The following is a 14772-nucleotide window of genomic DNA, read 5'->3' on the forward strand; positions in this document are numbered from 1 at the left end:
ACATGGGTGTTACTGCAGTTAGGGAGGGAGGGAGGGAGGGCACGAAGATTTCTTGGAGGGGTTTTGATCCTTGGGGAGATGGGGAGAGTGGGAGAGCAGGTGGGTGGGCAGTCGGTCCTGCAGCAGGAGTGGCAGAGTGTTGGTGCTGCCGATCCCCAGCACAGCCCCACTCCTGTGATGACAGGGAGGCCGGTGGTGTCGGGGGGACAGACGGAGCTCATGGGGTAGTTTGGGACCTATGGAAAGGATTCCCATTTTTACATCTGTTATATTTCGTTTCCATTTGAAGGAGAGGAGTTTGTTGAAACACACAAATATTTGCCCACTATGGGCATTACATTGTTGTTGTTGTTTTTAATAGAAATGAGATACTATCTGTATAATATTCTGTACCAGGCACTATTCTAAAAATATATATTTATACTCCTAGGAATTAAAATTATTGTCATTCCCTCTTTACATACAATGAGACCAGGCACAGAAGGTTATTCAGAACTTAAGTGGCGGAGCTGGGATTAGAGCACAGGCAGCAAGGTGTGCACTCCGAGCCCCCAGGCCACGTCGCCTTTGGTGTGGCCTGAAGACAGAGGCTCAATCTAAGTAAATGTAAAATAAGCCATTTTTGTTCATCATTAATAGAGCTATCTAATATTTAAAGATCCCATGCACTGGGAAAGAGACAGTTTAAATCTGTCTTTGGTTTAGTTGGAGGCAGAGAGAGGATTCAGTACCGCGAATTACATGGTTGATGTTCAGAGAAATTCTTTTTTTGAGAGTACAGGCCGACTGATGACCTCAGTAAAACAGGGAGGTCATTACCATCTTGGTGAGGTTTGCCGTGTCTGGTCATGGCTCAAGCAAGGCATCATTTAGCGACACATCGCCTTGTCAAACTACAGCACACATCAGTAGTTTCTAAAGTTCCCCAGATGATGCAGAAATTGTTAATAGGATGTGTTGGACAATTTATGCTCTAGGTACTGCTTGTTAAGGAATTTTTTGATAGAGTTAGTTTATTTGGAGAGTAAGAGGAAGTATAGTTTAAATTTTTTAGTTTGTACATGTGTATACTTTGGGTATTACACTGGTTGTGTTGTTAACTTTTCCAGTGAGGTAACCACATAGGCTGTTCCTTGAAAACTGGGTCCATGGAAAGTAAATTGCTTCAAAGTTGGGAGCAGACCAGGGATGGCATCAGATGGGGGGAAGCCAGTCAGTACTACAGTTACTGGGTCATCTCTGGGCCCGCAGGGGCAGAGATGCCATGGGGGTGTCTAGATCAGTGGCTGGTGTCATTCCCCTCTTAGAAAAGGCAGGCTCATCACTCCCGGTGCCCTTACAGCATCACCTGGAATAGCACAGGTCGTGTGGACTATACTCGTACCGGAAATGGAGCTCTTGGAGGCCTCAGGACCCTTTCTTTCCCAGGGAGGAGGAGCAGTGACTGTCTGGTTGTCTTTCAGTGCCGTTTGCGGGACATGACGTACTCCGCGCCCATCACCGTGGACATCGAGTACACCCGCGGCAGCCAGCGGATCATCCGGAACGCCTTACCCATTGGCAGGTGAGAGACGGTGTCCGAGCTGGAGCACACCGCCTGCATTCTAGCCCTGCAGGGTGACCTTGAGCAAGTCCTGCAGTTCCCTTTGCCCTATTTCCTCACCCAATAGATGTGGGAAACGGTGCCTACTTCATGGGAGTCTTTCGGGGGACCCGTGAGTCGGCCCAGCAGAGCGCTCCGAGCAGTGGGCAGCGCATGACTGGGATGGTGGGGCTCTTTCATCGTGAAACCTTTCTGTAGAGCTGAGGAGAACGCTTCCACCTCCTCCCGAAATCCCGGCTGTTAGGGAAGCATTAGGTTCATTTCAGTGAGCTCTCCTGGGCTAGTCTTGGTGGATTCATGTGTGTTTTGAGTTTGCGTTTTTTTGGAAAGTCGAACTGTTTCCAATATGGCGGGTATTTGAGGGAGAAATTATTGATTTGCCTGGAACAGATTTGGAAATGATAGATCATTATCAGCTAGCATTGTTGTAGTCTGCTTTCCCTCATAAGGAAAATGTACCCACTTGCCTGTAGAAATGGACAAAACTCACAGCACTGTGTATCCGATAATGGGGTTGGACTTTAACCTTAGTGCGAACAATTCCCACCCAAGTGTTTCTCCCCCTTCTGCAGAGCTTAATAAATACCCTTTGGTTCAGTAAATACGCATCAGTTGCCTGTCACTTGTCCTGCACTGTGTTGGGGGCTCAGGTCAACAGAAGATACTTAGAACTCCTGTTGGCTGTATTCATCCCCAGCTGCTGGGGAAGGCAGGCTTAAGTAACTGTGGGACCATCTGGCAGGTGCTGTGATGGCGAGGTCCAGAGTAACGTGGAAACACACACAGGTTTAGCAGATCCTCCTCTGTAGTCTCCTAAAGGAGGGGCTGTGTGTATTGTTCCTGTCCTCACTCCTCAGTGAGGAAAGTGAGTTGGAATATCAGAATATTAAACTTCATTTTAGCAGGACTGTTTTTCAGTGTCAAGACCTTCCTTCTTTCTCACATATGGACCGTAGTCATGCCCGTTTAATCTTGGATCATAAGTAATTTTCCAGGTTGAATATTGTGAAGGCAGACTGGAGAGGCAGGCTCAGGATCACTAGTGCCATCTAAAGGGTTTACATCCTGGTTAGGAGGAGGCGGAGAAGGCGTGCATGTGGCCAGTGTTTGGTGAGTACCTGCCGCGTGCCAGACTCTGGGAGAGGTGACTGCATTCACTGCACTCGTGCAAGCGACCGTCTGTGGGTCTGACTGCTTGCATGGACCGTGCACTAGCCACATTATACATGGCCTCATGGAAGGCTGTGGCTTTTGGGTTTGGAGTTTGGTGGTTTTGTTTTTTTGTTTAAGGAAGAAGATTTCCGTTTAATTCAAGTAGTAGTCCTACTTGGTAACAAATCAAATAGTAGATGAGAGGACTTGATACAAAGAAGAGGCCTCCCTGGTTCCTCACCCCAGCCCCGCTCCCATCTCATGACCATGTCTCTTACTCCGGTGATTTTAGTGCATCCACAACTTTCAGTGCTGTGTATGTACCTCTACTTCTTGGTACATCGACTTTAGACACTATTTGTTTAAAACTCCGGATATTGGGTTTTGTCCGAAGAGCTCCTCACATGGACCTCATTCTGCATGACGCCATTAACATCACACCAGTAAGGTGCCAGGGACTCTCCCTCCACACTTTGTACAACCCCCCACCCCCACCTTCATTGCAGGTGGGGCCCTGTTGTCCAGTCATCCTTCCCTGTTTGGTAAGCGGCCTGTTCTCTCTGGGTTTTAAATCTTCTCTTTGTCTTCGATGACTGTATATTGACTATGGTGTGTTTTGATGTGGCTTTCTTTTTATTTTTTCTGTGTAGATATGATTGTGTGGGTTCACGGCTTGCCTACATTTCTGGAAGTCCACGGCCGCCATCTCTTTGAATAAGACTCCTTGCCCATTGTGTATATTTTTTCCATCTAGAATCTGATGAGATGTCTGTGAGACTTTTTCGCTCTGTCTTTCCTTGCGTCTTAAACTTTGTTATGCATTCCTTCTCTTTTTCTGAACTACATTCCCAGTAATTTCTTCAGGTCTCTTTTACAGCTCAATAATCCTGTCTGCACCGAGGGGCAAATCTGTTATTCAGCCTATTCATGGGTTTTTAAATTAATCTTTTTCACATGGAGAAGTTTTGCTTCGTTCTTAAAATTGCCGGTGAGCGCCTTGGTAGGCTCTTGTTCCTCACACTTCGTTCATTGTGGTATTTCTACGTGACGAATGGCCGTCCCTTTGCTTACCGTGGGTGGAGAGTTGCCATTTCTGCCTAGTACCAAAGTCTGTCTGCAAAGTTTAAGGAAGCTGAACCCTTGAATTTTTACTCTCTGGACTGGAAGAGCAGCAAACCTGGGGAAGTGCTTCATTTCACCCGGCGCTCGCGTAACTGCCGCTCGTCTGCCTTTTCTGAAGTGTCCGAGAGGAACGCACATCCTTTGGTGATGTGTGCAGACCATGGTGCCTCTTTTCACCTCTTTTGCCAGTGACCATCTTTACGTGATACTTTCTTTTGTTTTTCGATAGAATGCCCATAATGCTGCGTAGTTCAAACTGCGTTCTCACGGGGAAGACGCCAGCAGAATTCGCCAAACTGAATGAATGTCCTTTAGATCCAGGTATGTGTGATTCCTTAGGTTTTCACCCCCCACCTCTTACCCTTTCTGGGCCTTTCTTTTGCTGTTGCTGTTGCTTTAATTCTCAAAAACAATACCAGCCTTTCTACTTTATAATGAACTTGGATAATACTGTCCACAAACCATGGGGCTCCTGGGTGGCGCAGCCCATTAGGCCTCAGACTCTTGATTTCGTTTTCTGCGCGGGTTATGATCTCCAGGTGATGAGATTAAGGCCTGCGTGGGCTCTGCCCTGAGCACAGAGTCTGCTTAAGATTCTCTCTCTCTCCCTCCCCACTTCTGTCAGCATCCAGCTGGCTCACACCTGCGTGCTCTCTAAGAAAAAAAAATAAAAAATATTTTCGGAACATCCAGAAATTTGGCTCCAACTTTATTCTTTTAGTCTATTATTTCTAAAAGATGTACTGTTTCCTCTAGCTGTTTTCATCTATTCCTCTAAAGTTGCATTGATATAAAATCACAGAAGGTCTTGGAAAGAGGTTAACAAAGGACATGACTTTTTTAGACTATAACAGAATGTTACATAAGTCAAATATATTGCTTGTTCTTGTTTATATTCTAAAAGTAAAATGAAGCCTCACTTTATCTTATTTTGAATTGTGTGCAAAGAAAGGACATATGATAATGTTTAAGGATTTGGTTCAGTATGGAATACTTAGGAAACCTAATCCTAGTCTACTATTGTCCCTGATTTGTTAGAAAACTTAGGGCAGTTTTGAGTTTATATTGAAGATTGTTGGTTATTTCTATGCTTAAGAAATTTGAAGACTAATTTATTTAACATATTTTTTCCATTTGCCTCTTGTGAATGTCTGGCGCTGGTCATACGTACACCAGTAAAATCTGGTCCCTGTCCTCAAGAAGTTTATTTTCTAGTGGCTCGTTTGTCTAAAGTGACGTGCTGACACTGTCATCGTTCATCCAACAGCATCAGCAAATGCTTCTGAGTGTTGGTCAGCACCATGGAGCACTGGAGGAGGGGGTCTCTGAATCAGGAGGTCACTCTCGCTCCTCAGTCACACTCTCAGAAGAACAGGACGTGAACCTTTTCTTGCTTCCTTTGGGCAGGTGGCTACTTCATTGTCAAGGGGGTAGAGAAAGTTATTCTTATCCAAGAGCAGCTGTCTAAGAACAGGATCATCGTGGAGGCCGACAGGAAAGGGGCGGTTGGTGCATCAGTTACCAGGTACGGAAAGCAGGGATGTTGCTAAGAAACGCTAATAATTGCATTAATATCGGATGACTGTGTTTCAGTACAGAGGTAGCCTGTTACTTCTATAAGAAGCAGCAAGATACTGGTCTGTTCAACGATTCAATTTATTGTGTAACACTGGAAACATGGAGTATTGATTTAAAATTTTTAGCGATGAAAGCGTGAAACATCGGTTGAAAGGCTACTAGCTGTTTTATTGAAGTTGGATTTTGTTGTAGTAAAGGAATGTTGAAAAAAGAAATATGAAACCACTCCTTTTCTTTTTCATGTTTGTTTTTAGGCTTTGACCATTTTGCATAATGTATTTCTACATTGTTATGACCAGAGATTATTTTTTACTTAATATTTAATGAATTCTGTCATGGACCTACATCTTATTGTTAGTTTTCTTGACTGGTCTCTTTCACAGTGTACTCATTTTTCTCCAGCAGCATCTCTTGTCTCCCGTAACTTTTCTCTGATTTATTATCATATGTAATTTGAAATTTGTAAATTCAAACGTTCTGGGAAGGAAACAGTCATAGAATAATCAAGATGTCAGTATTCAATAGGGTTGTTTGTCCTCCAATGACCTGTAATAAACTGTACAACTCAGACTTCTTTAATTTTCCTTTCTGATCAGCCGAGGGGATGGGGGCAGCTAACAGTAATGGCCATTTACTGAGCAGTCACTAGGCGCTAGGCAGTGTAACAGTAGCTGTATTTGTCACCTCAGCCCTCCAAGATAAGTGGTGTTATTTCTCTTTCACTGCTGAGTAACAGGCCTTGGGCTCAAGGTCCTGCTGGTCAGAAGAGGTGGCCAGCATTTGGACCCAGAGCTAATAATTCTGTGACCCAGGTGTTCCTACTGTCTACAGCTTTTGGAGCCAGGGAATTGGGATCTGAATCCCAGAATTGTTGTTCGGTAGTTATGAGGCACTTGGATGGGCAGTTACAGATCTCCTCTAAGCAATGGTTTCCTCATGTGTGATTTGGAGACAGTCCTTCAGAGTAAGCGTAGTATGTAGGAGATCAGAGCTAATATGAGTGTGTCACGTAGTGCTAATGGTGCCTAGCGGGTGAGCAGTGTGTGTTCCTGTTGCAGCCGATTACACTTGGAAATGTTTTTAAATCTATTAGGAACTTTGTAGCTGATGAGATACCAATGAAAGGAGATTCCTTAGTTTCTTTTGGCTTCACTGTATAGTAAGAGTGTGGATATGTTTTATTGGATGATTAATTTAAACACTCACAGAGTATAAATTCATTTCTTTATCATATTTTCATTATGGTATAGACTCTTCTGAGGTTTTTTTTTTTTTTTTTTTGCAATGTATAAAATTGATCACGAATGTACCTCACACTGAATCAAAGCAGTTCAGGTGGAACCAAGGTGAAGTAGGGTCAAAATAAATTTGTCACTCCCTCACCCACAAAACTCCACCCTATCAAAGCTATAGAAACATGTGTAGTGTTTTAAATATTCATGGAAATGGCAGGAAAGCTTAGAAAGGAGTTACGCATCTCCAAAAGGCCTCTATTAGGAAGGAGCTTCCTGATCGTTACTGATTACTGAGTCTTACTGATTGATGATCATTGCTGCTGCATGCTACTGGCTTGAAACCAAGTGGGGACACAGTTTAACCAACTTGTGTTTCCTTGTAGCTCCACCCATGAGAAAAAAAGCAGAACCAATATGGCTGTGAAACAGGGACGATTTTATTTGAGGCATAATACGTTGTCAGAAGATATTCCCATTGTCATCATATTTAAGGTAAGGCTGCAGGTGCCTACTGAAAATGATAAGTCTTTCTTGCTTTATTTTCATATGTCATTAGAAATTTGGAGGCTAAGGATCTCGAGGAATGGAAAGATTTGTGGCATACGTACGTTGTCAGTTATGTAATATATTTTAAATTGAAAGCTACTAAGATCAGGGTTCACATGTTTTCACTATTTTTAACAGCTATGCAATAAAAAATCCTAAGGTACGAGGGGCGCCTGGGTGGCTCAGTGGGTTAAGCCTCTGCCTTCGGCTCAGGTCGTGATCTCAGGGTTCTGGGATCGAGCCCCACATCAGGCTCTCTGCACAGCAGGGAGCCTGCTTCCCCCTCTCTCTCTGCCTGCTTCTCTGCCTACTTGTGATCTCTCTCTTTCTCTGTAAAAAAAAAAAAAAAAGGAAAAAAATATCTGAAGGTACGAAAGGATACAGAGTGAGAAGTAAGCCTTTCTACTCACCGGGACCTAACCACATAGTTATCCTACCCGGGACACTGCTGCTCCTGGTTTATGGGGCATCTTTCAAGAGATAGTGCTGGTACAAGCACGTGAGTCTGTAGCAGGTTTTATTGTTTTGTGTTTCACTTTACATACATTGCACACCATTTTGCACTCAGCTTGTTTTCTTTTTTGTAACTTTCATCTTGGAGCTCGTGTTACCTTATCAATTCATACAGAGCTACCACATTCTTTTTGACAAACTATCCCATTATGGATGTACCACAGTTTACTTACTCATTCTTCCCCTGGGGAATACACACGTCTCTTGCTGTTAGAGGACTGCTGTAATACCACGTTACCCAGGGGTAGGGGTATCTGTAGGCAAACTAAATTCCTAGGAGTAGAATTTTCCAGGTCAAAAAATAGGAACCAAGTTTGTTCTTTTTTATGGACTTTGGGAGTCTGATGTGTTTCTACATAAACATGAATGTTTTTAAACTGATTTTTTTCAGCTTGCTTGTGGACTGGTGACTTAGAACCCAAAAGACATTTTCCCATGGAAATTGTGTTTAAAAGGTTCAATCTCCTAGATAATTGCATAGTGGCTCACCTCACCTGCTCTGAGACTTGAAGGTTACACATGTTTTATGAACATTTGAATTGTATAAGTCATTAAGCAGAATTTTAAAATAGCATCCTGTGATATGGTGGATCCTCCGTGTTTGTGAATTCTGTATTTGCGACTTCTCCTACTTGCTAAAATTTATTTTTGACCCTGAGATCATCACCTGTGGTGGTTTTGCGGTTATTCACGGACCGGCACAGGCTCAGAGCAGTGAAAGATTTGAGTCCCCAAACTGCGTTCCCAGCTGAGGTTGAGGAAGGCCACGCTCCGCCTTCTTGTTTCTGCCCTCTTGCTGTAAACAGTTGGGCCATGTTCTTTCACATTTTTGTGCTTTTGGGTGGGATTTTGCTGTGTGAAATGGCCCCCAAGCCAAGGCTGATAGTGCTAGCTAGTGTTTCTAAGCTCAGGAAGGCAGTGATGTGCCTTACGGAGAAGATGCGTGTGTCAGATAAGCTCCATCCGGTCATGAATTACACTGCTGTTGTCTGTAAGTTTATCACATAAGGCGTCTTTAAGTAGAAACACATGGAAAACAAGGTTCGGTACGGATGGGTTGAAGGAAATGTAACCAGAGGCCCACAGGACAGAACTGTATTTCCCGTCTTCTCCCATGAAGGGTGTGTGGGCCAGGAGGGAATCTTGCTGACAGGGCTGACTGAAACCAAGAGCTCAGTTTATTCGAGTCGATACTGAATGGAGTGGGTACTTGGACAGTGTTCGAGGTTAACACTCTTTTCTCATTGAGTTTTGCTTCGAAACTAAATATTCCTGCTTGGCGGTTGTTAGGATAGTTGAAGTTTCTGGGGCGGGTGGTTAGAAAGGAAAGACATTTGGGTATACGCTTCAGAGGAGTAAGAGAGAAGGATTTAAACTCGTCCTGTAGGAGTTGTGACCTGGCGACAGCACAGGAGTGGGGGAAACAGGCCTCTTTGTGTCGGATGAGAGTTGGGGCCATGAAGGGCGTCCTGGCTTGTTCATGGGTATTGAGTGGATGTTGACCAGTTGGGTTCTTTTTTTTTTTTTCAATAAGATTTTATTTGTTTATTTGACAGAGAGAGAGAGATCACAAGTACACAGAGAGAGAGGGAGAAGCAGGCTCTCCACTGAGCAGAGAGCCTGATGCGGGGCTTCATCCCAGGACCCTGAGACCAGGACCCGAGCGGAAGGCAGAGGCTTTAACCCACTGAGCCACCCAGGCGCCCCAACCAGTTGGGTTCTTTAACTCAGGAAATAACTGCGTTCTGAATGTAATTACATGAAGAAGGTTGTAGGAGATTTTTTTTTTTTTTAAGATTATTTATTTATTTGAGAGGGACTGCAACATAGGGGATACGGGCTTGATACCAGGACCCTGAGATCATGACCTGAGCCAAAGTCAGATGCTTAGCCAACTGAGCCACACGGGCATCCCTGTAGATTTTTTTTTTTCATGTTTAGTGCAACTTAATATACTTTTAAGTTCTCTAAATGAGGTGATGTCATTTTCTATTTAGGATGATTATGGTGATCATAATAGCAGTACCATTTAGATTGACAGGAGGGTGGGGAGCCAGAGAGAATTCTTAAATGTACTTTTTATTACCTTTCTAAAGTGTTTATATTTTTAAATCACAGAAGTAATGTTGTCTTTTCTTGTCGGGATCCCACAGGCCCCAATGCCGTGCGTTGTATACTTAGTGTTTAGGAGGGAAAAAGAATTTCATCTAACTGTGTAGAATTGCATCTCCAGTAGAGGGCAGTGTGTTCCCATGGATCAAAAAGAGTTTCATGGATGTTTTAGAGGCTTAAAGCCGCTTTGGACTACTTTCCTTAGACCAGAAATTATAAATTGATTGTAATAATGCAGTAGTCTTATGTTACTCACATGGAAAATACATCACATTTTAACATGGACATGTTAAAATCAGAAAACGTTTGTCAAATACTTTTTTGGCTAAGTAGCAAAATTTTGATAAGACAGTTTCTTCTGTCAAATTTAATATTATATTGCAAATGTGTACATGTGCTTATAGCAAACTTAAGTCCTTTTTATAATGAGGCTGTAAATTAATATGTACTTTTATATAACCTGTAGTTGAGATTTCAGATTTCTCCTTTTCTGATTATAAGACAGTCCTTGAATTGTACAAATTTAGAAAGTTACTGAAAAGTAGAACTACATTTTTGGACCTGTTTTTTCAGACCCTTCTTCCTTTGCTTTGGTAATATACACATAGATTTTACAATTTTTTTCCCACTGAACAGTGAATTGTGAAAAGCTTTCCATATCTATAAATACAGAGCTACATCATTATTTTTAGTAGGTGTCGTACAGGAATTAGCCATGGGTGGTATAATCTGTTTAACCAGTTCCCGTAGGGGGACATTTAGGTGTCCTTTTTCCCCCAAGTTTTCACTCTGATACACGACCCTGGGTCGTCTTCTACATAAATATTTGTATATATTGCTGAGTAGTTTGTGAGACTTAACTCCTGGGAATGGAAGTAGATTTTTTTTTTTTTTTTAAAACTTGGGCATGTGGCCAGAAATTTCTCATGAGACCTAAGCATTGCATGTTAATCAGCAGTGTATAAGAATGACAACAACTATTTAAATTTTTTTCAGTTTAAATAATCGAAGTATATTGGTCACAGATAGTCCCGTTTTGCGGTCTCCTGTTAGAGGGACATTTTAACAGGAGATGGAACCTTGTCTGATGACTTCTATGAAGACTTTCCCATCTGGGCAGCAACACGGGAAATGGGAGATCTTAGCATCAGACAGATCTAGGCCAAATTCCAGCTTCTCTACTGGTTAACTGTGTGACCTCAGGCAGATTTTCCAGTCTCCCTGCGTCTTGGATAATTCCCCCGTAAAGTGAAAATTTCACCTGGGAGGATTGTCCTGAAACGCAAAGGAGATAATCTATTTTTTTGAAAAGTGGGCAGCCTAGAATGAAGATACTGTTTCTCTTGCCTTCGCTCTGCCTCCACATTCAGTGTCAGGAGCTGGGGAAAATAAACTGGGAGACCAGGAAAGTCACATCATTTCTCTTTTTGTGTTGTGTGGCCCTAACACAGACCTTGACAGTCATTAGGACTTGATGGTTGTTGATTGTAACCAACAATTGGCTAAAAGTGACAGAAGCAGCAGGGTTTCCAGGTTCCATGCTGGGTCTGAATATGACGGCTAAAGCTTTTTAAGACCTAGATCAGCCTTATTTATGGACTTGAATCACTACAAAGGTTCTCCTGCCCATGAATCTTTCCCACTTTACATTTTGTATTCCCAAGTATTCAGCAGATGCTCTGTGATGGCCTCTGTAGTCTGAAAGTTTTTATAGAAAAGAAGATCAGATTTCAAGGGGGCTGGGCATTGTTTCTTGGAAACGAACTTACACTGAAATTTTTGATCTTTAAAGAGAAAAAATTGCAGAGTTAAAGAGGGCCATCACAGTTCTTTTAGTATCTACTAAGACTACTTTTAGTGATAACAGATCTATTCCTGGCTGAAGAAAGATTAGAGATTTCTGAATATTAGGTATTTTAAGCACTTTCTCCCTTTCCCTCTGTCACACAGTATATTTCAGCATATTACTGTCAGTGGGCATGTTCTTCTCTTGTTAGTATTTTCTCTGTCTTCACAAGTCACACTTGTAGTCACACTTAGTAGGTATGCGAAGAGAAGACTTTATGCTGCTTCCTAAAGAGCGTACGCCCTCATTTTTGTTCTTACTCCCGATGGCCAGACTGGGTGACCTGCTGAAACGTATCATCTCTGCTGTTTCTTCACAAGGTTATTATACAGCATTCATTTCTGACTTATTAGTCAGGTGAAATGATTTCAGATATCTGGAGTACAAAGAGTTCCTTATAAAGCTAGTTTTTAGATGTCTAAATTGTGTCCGTAAAGCACAATGGTTGGGCATTTTGCTGTCGTTTCCATAGCAATATGTCATTTATTTGTAGCTGTGACTTCCCAAGGCTGAGTAGTCATAAAATCAGTTTGGTCTTTGGCACTAGAGCGCTTTCGATGATAACCTGACCAAGTTACCACCCTGTTGTTCAGTGACCTGGTAGAGGAGGGGTTTAGTCCTTGTAGAGCAGAGCTTTGCCACTGATCCTTCTCCCTGCACATATGGTGTCATTTACCATGTACTTGGCGTATCTTTGCTTCGTGGCTTAGAAATATTTGGAAGGCCTAAGCAGTCTGTTTAGATCCATGTTAGAACACTTGAAAATTTTATGCAGTTATAAAATTACTGCTCAGATTCAGCTTCGGGACAGCTTGAAGCAGCTCCGTATGTCAAATGAGAATGCGGGAGGACTTTTTCACTACTATTACATGCCAAATCTATGTAGTCTTTTTCACTTAGAAATTGCTGAACTAAAAATTAATTACTAAAATAACCCAGGTGGCTTCGGTTCAGGTGTAGAGGTTGTCCTGCCTCAGGAGAGGGGACTGATCCAGAATGCTTCTGGCCATTTAGCTCTCGTGTTCCCTTTCTGTCCCAGCGAGACCTTCTCCTGCTCGATCATTTTGCACACTCGGGTTGGCATCCGCCCCGTGTGGGTCTCTTTTAGTGTTTGCACTTTCCCCTGGGGAGGGAAGTGCATTGCTTACAAAGTTTTATTATCAGTGATTTTAGGAAAGGGTGACTAGATTCTACTGCAGATTACTTGCCTTGGTGTTGTTTTTTGTATATTTGTTTTGATTCCGTTGAAACACATTTAACACTCTCTTGGGAGATTGAGAGGCAAAAGTTAATTTATATTCTAATTAGCTTTTAGCAGAGAAATACTCTCTTCTCGTGTTTTTGGCTGGCTTCTTGCAGACCAAGGAGAAAATGTAGACAGGCCTACCTACATGCCATCACTGTGAGAGTAGATGCCCTCCATATGCTTCATCAGAGGATAATCTAGGATATTTTCCTTCATTGGTTTAAAAATTAGAACTGATAACAGTTTTTTTAAGATTGCTCTCTTTTAATCCGTGAAATGCTAAGTGTTTTAATGAACTTAAAATTTTTGATTATATTTTTAGTATTTTTAAGTAGTGCTGTTTATGTCTAGTGTCCATTTGAACAAATGCGTCCTATCAAATTAGAGCTAAAATGATGAAAATTAAAGTATAGAAGAGACTTGTGTTGTGAGAGCATCTTTGTTTACAAAACACAGTTTTGAACAAAGCAAGTTCTCCCTTTACAAAGCTTTTTTTATGTTTAAATAGCAAATTTAATTCCAAAAGTTGGTCTGTTAGTTATCTGTGCTGTGTAACAAATTATAGCACAGTTGCTGTTGGTCGGAGATGCGGAGGTTGCTAGGCTGGGTGGTTCAGGCTCAGGGTCTTTGAGGAGTCAAGTTGTCAGCCCGTGCTGAAGTCACCCAGAGGCTGGACTGGAGCATGGCGGGGTCTGCTTCCATTCGCGGCTCCCCCATGATGGCGTTTGGCTCCTCACCACTGGACCTTTCCACAGGCTGCATGAGTGTCTGCAGGACATGGCCGCTGGCTTCCCGCCCAGGTGCTCTCTACGGGCAAGGGCAAGCAGGAAGCCGCGGTGCTGTTCTTAACCAGGGCTCCACAGTTGCACTCTGTGCTTCTTTCTTATAAAAGTGAGTCATTGAGTTGAGCTTCCACTCTGAAGGAGGAGTCGTCTTTACCTTGTGAAGAGAGTGTCAAAGAATTTGGTGAATGTTTTTCAAACCACCACAGGTGGCCTGAAGGGACATAGCATATATTTAACTCCGCCCCCCCCACAAGTTTCAAACCTTCAGTCAGTTTACATCTGACCCTGAAGTATCCACATCGAATTTCTGCATCACAGATTACTCAAATTCAAATGGAGAGCTGTAGAATTTTGCATCCTCTTGTTCAAAGAAATGAAGAAACAGGTGGACAAGGCGGTTTAGCAGTAGTGGTTGTGAAGTTGGTCACTGACCTTGTTTAAGGACAGACACTTCTGATCTCGTGACTCTGAGAGATGCCCTTCCCGCTGTGCCCTACTTATGTTCTCCACGTTCCTCCCTGGAACATGAGACTCGGTTTCCCTCCTTCTCCCCCGTGTGTGGGGAAGTGGGCACCAGAGCATCGAAGCCTAGCGAGACAGTTTACAAATGTGGGTTCCGTTTGTTCTCTGGTTCCGTTTTCTCTGCATAGCTGAAGGAAGAATTTTAATGCAAACATAACTTTTCCCGTAACTTCTAAGAAGCAGATTCTTTCTCTGCCAAGAGAGGTTTAGTGAGATTATGCTCTATTTCTTGATATGGCAGAATTCCAGGTGAATGTGTGAAGGAGTGAGCCCTAGTGCCATATGGAATCTACAAAGACCGGCGTTGCCGGCTGCCACCTTGAAACACTTAAGATAAGTGGGTTTCTTAAACCTCTTAAGTGTGTTTTTAGTTTTTTTTTTTTTTTTTTAAAACCTCTTCTTAAAACCTGCATTAAGTATAGCTTGATATCTCTGGAATAGTGAGCTAAAACATCCTTTAGGAAAAATTCTTCTAGCCTAATGTGAATGATCGTTTTCAGAAAAATTAGTCT

The 14772-nt window shown here is 42.6% G+C and overlaps 1 protein-coding gene across 1 annotated transcript in view; it reads left to right on the forward strand.

The window, feature by feature from the left end:
• Nucleotides 1-14772, forward strand: part of POLR3B (RNA polymerase III subunit B) — a 104974-nt gene that overhangs the window by 12198 nt on the left and 78004 nt on the right. Inside the window, exons 6-9 of the mRNA XM_032836502.1 lie at nt 1464-1564; nt 4107-4198; nt 5285-5402; nt 7074-7182. Of these exons, the coding sequence (XP_032692393.1) occupies nt 1464-1564; nt 4107-4198; nt 5285-5402; nt 7074-7182 (420 nt within the window). The remainder of the gene's footprint in view (nt 1-1463; nt 1565-4106; nt 4199-5284; nt 5403-7073; nt 7183-14772) is intronic.

Source organism: Lontra canadensis, unplaced genomic scaffold, assembly GCF_010015895.1.
Source record: "Lontra canadensis isolate GAN:19392208 unplaced genomic scaffold, GSC_riverotter_1.0 scaffold93, whole genome shotgun sequence".
Taxonomy (NCBI): domain Eukaryota; kingdom Metazoa; phylum Chordata; class Mammalia; order Carnivora; family Mustelidae; genus Lontra; species Lontra canadensis.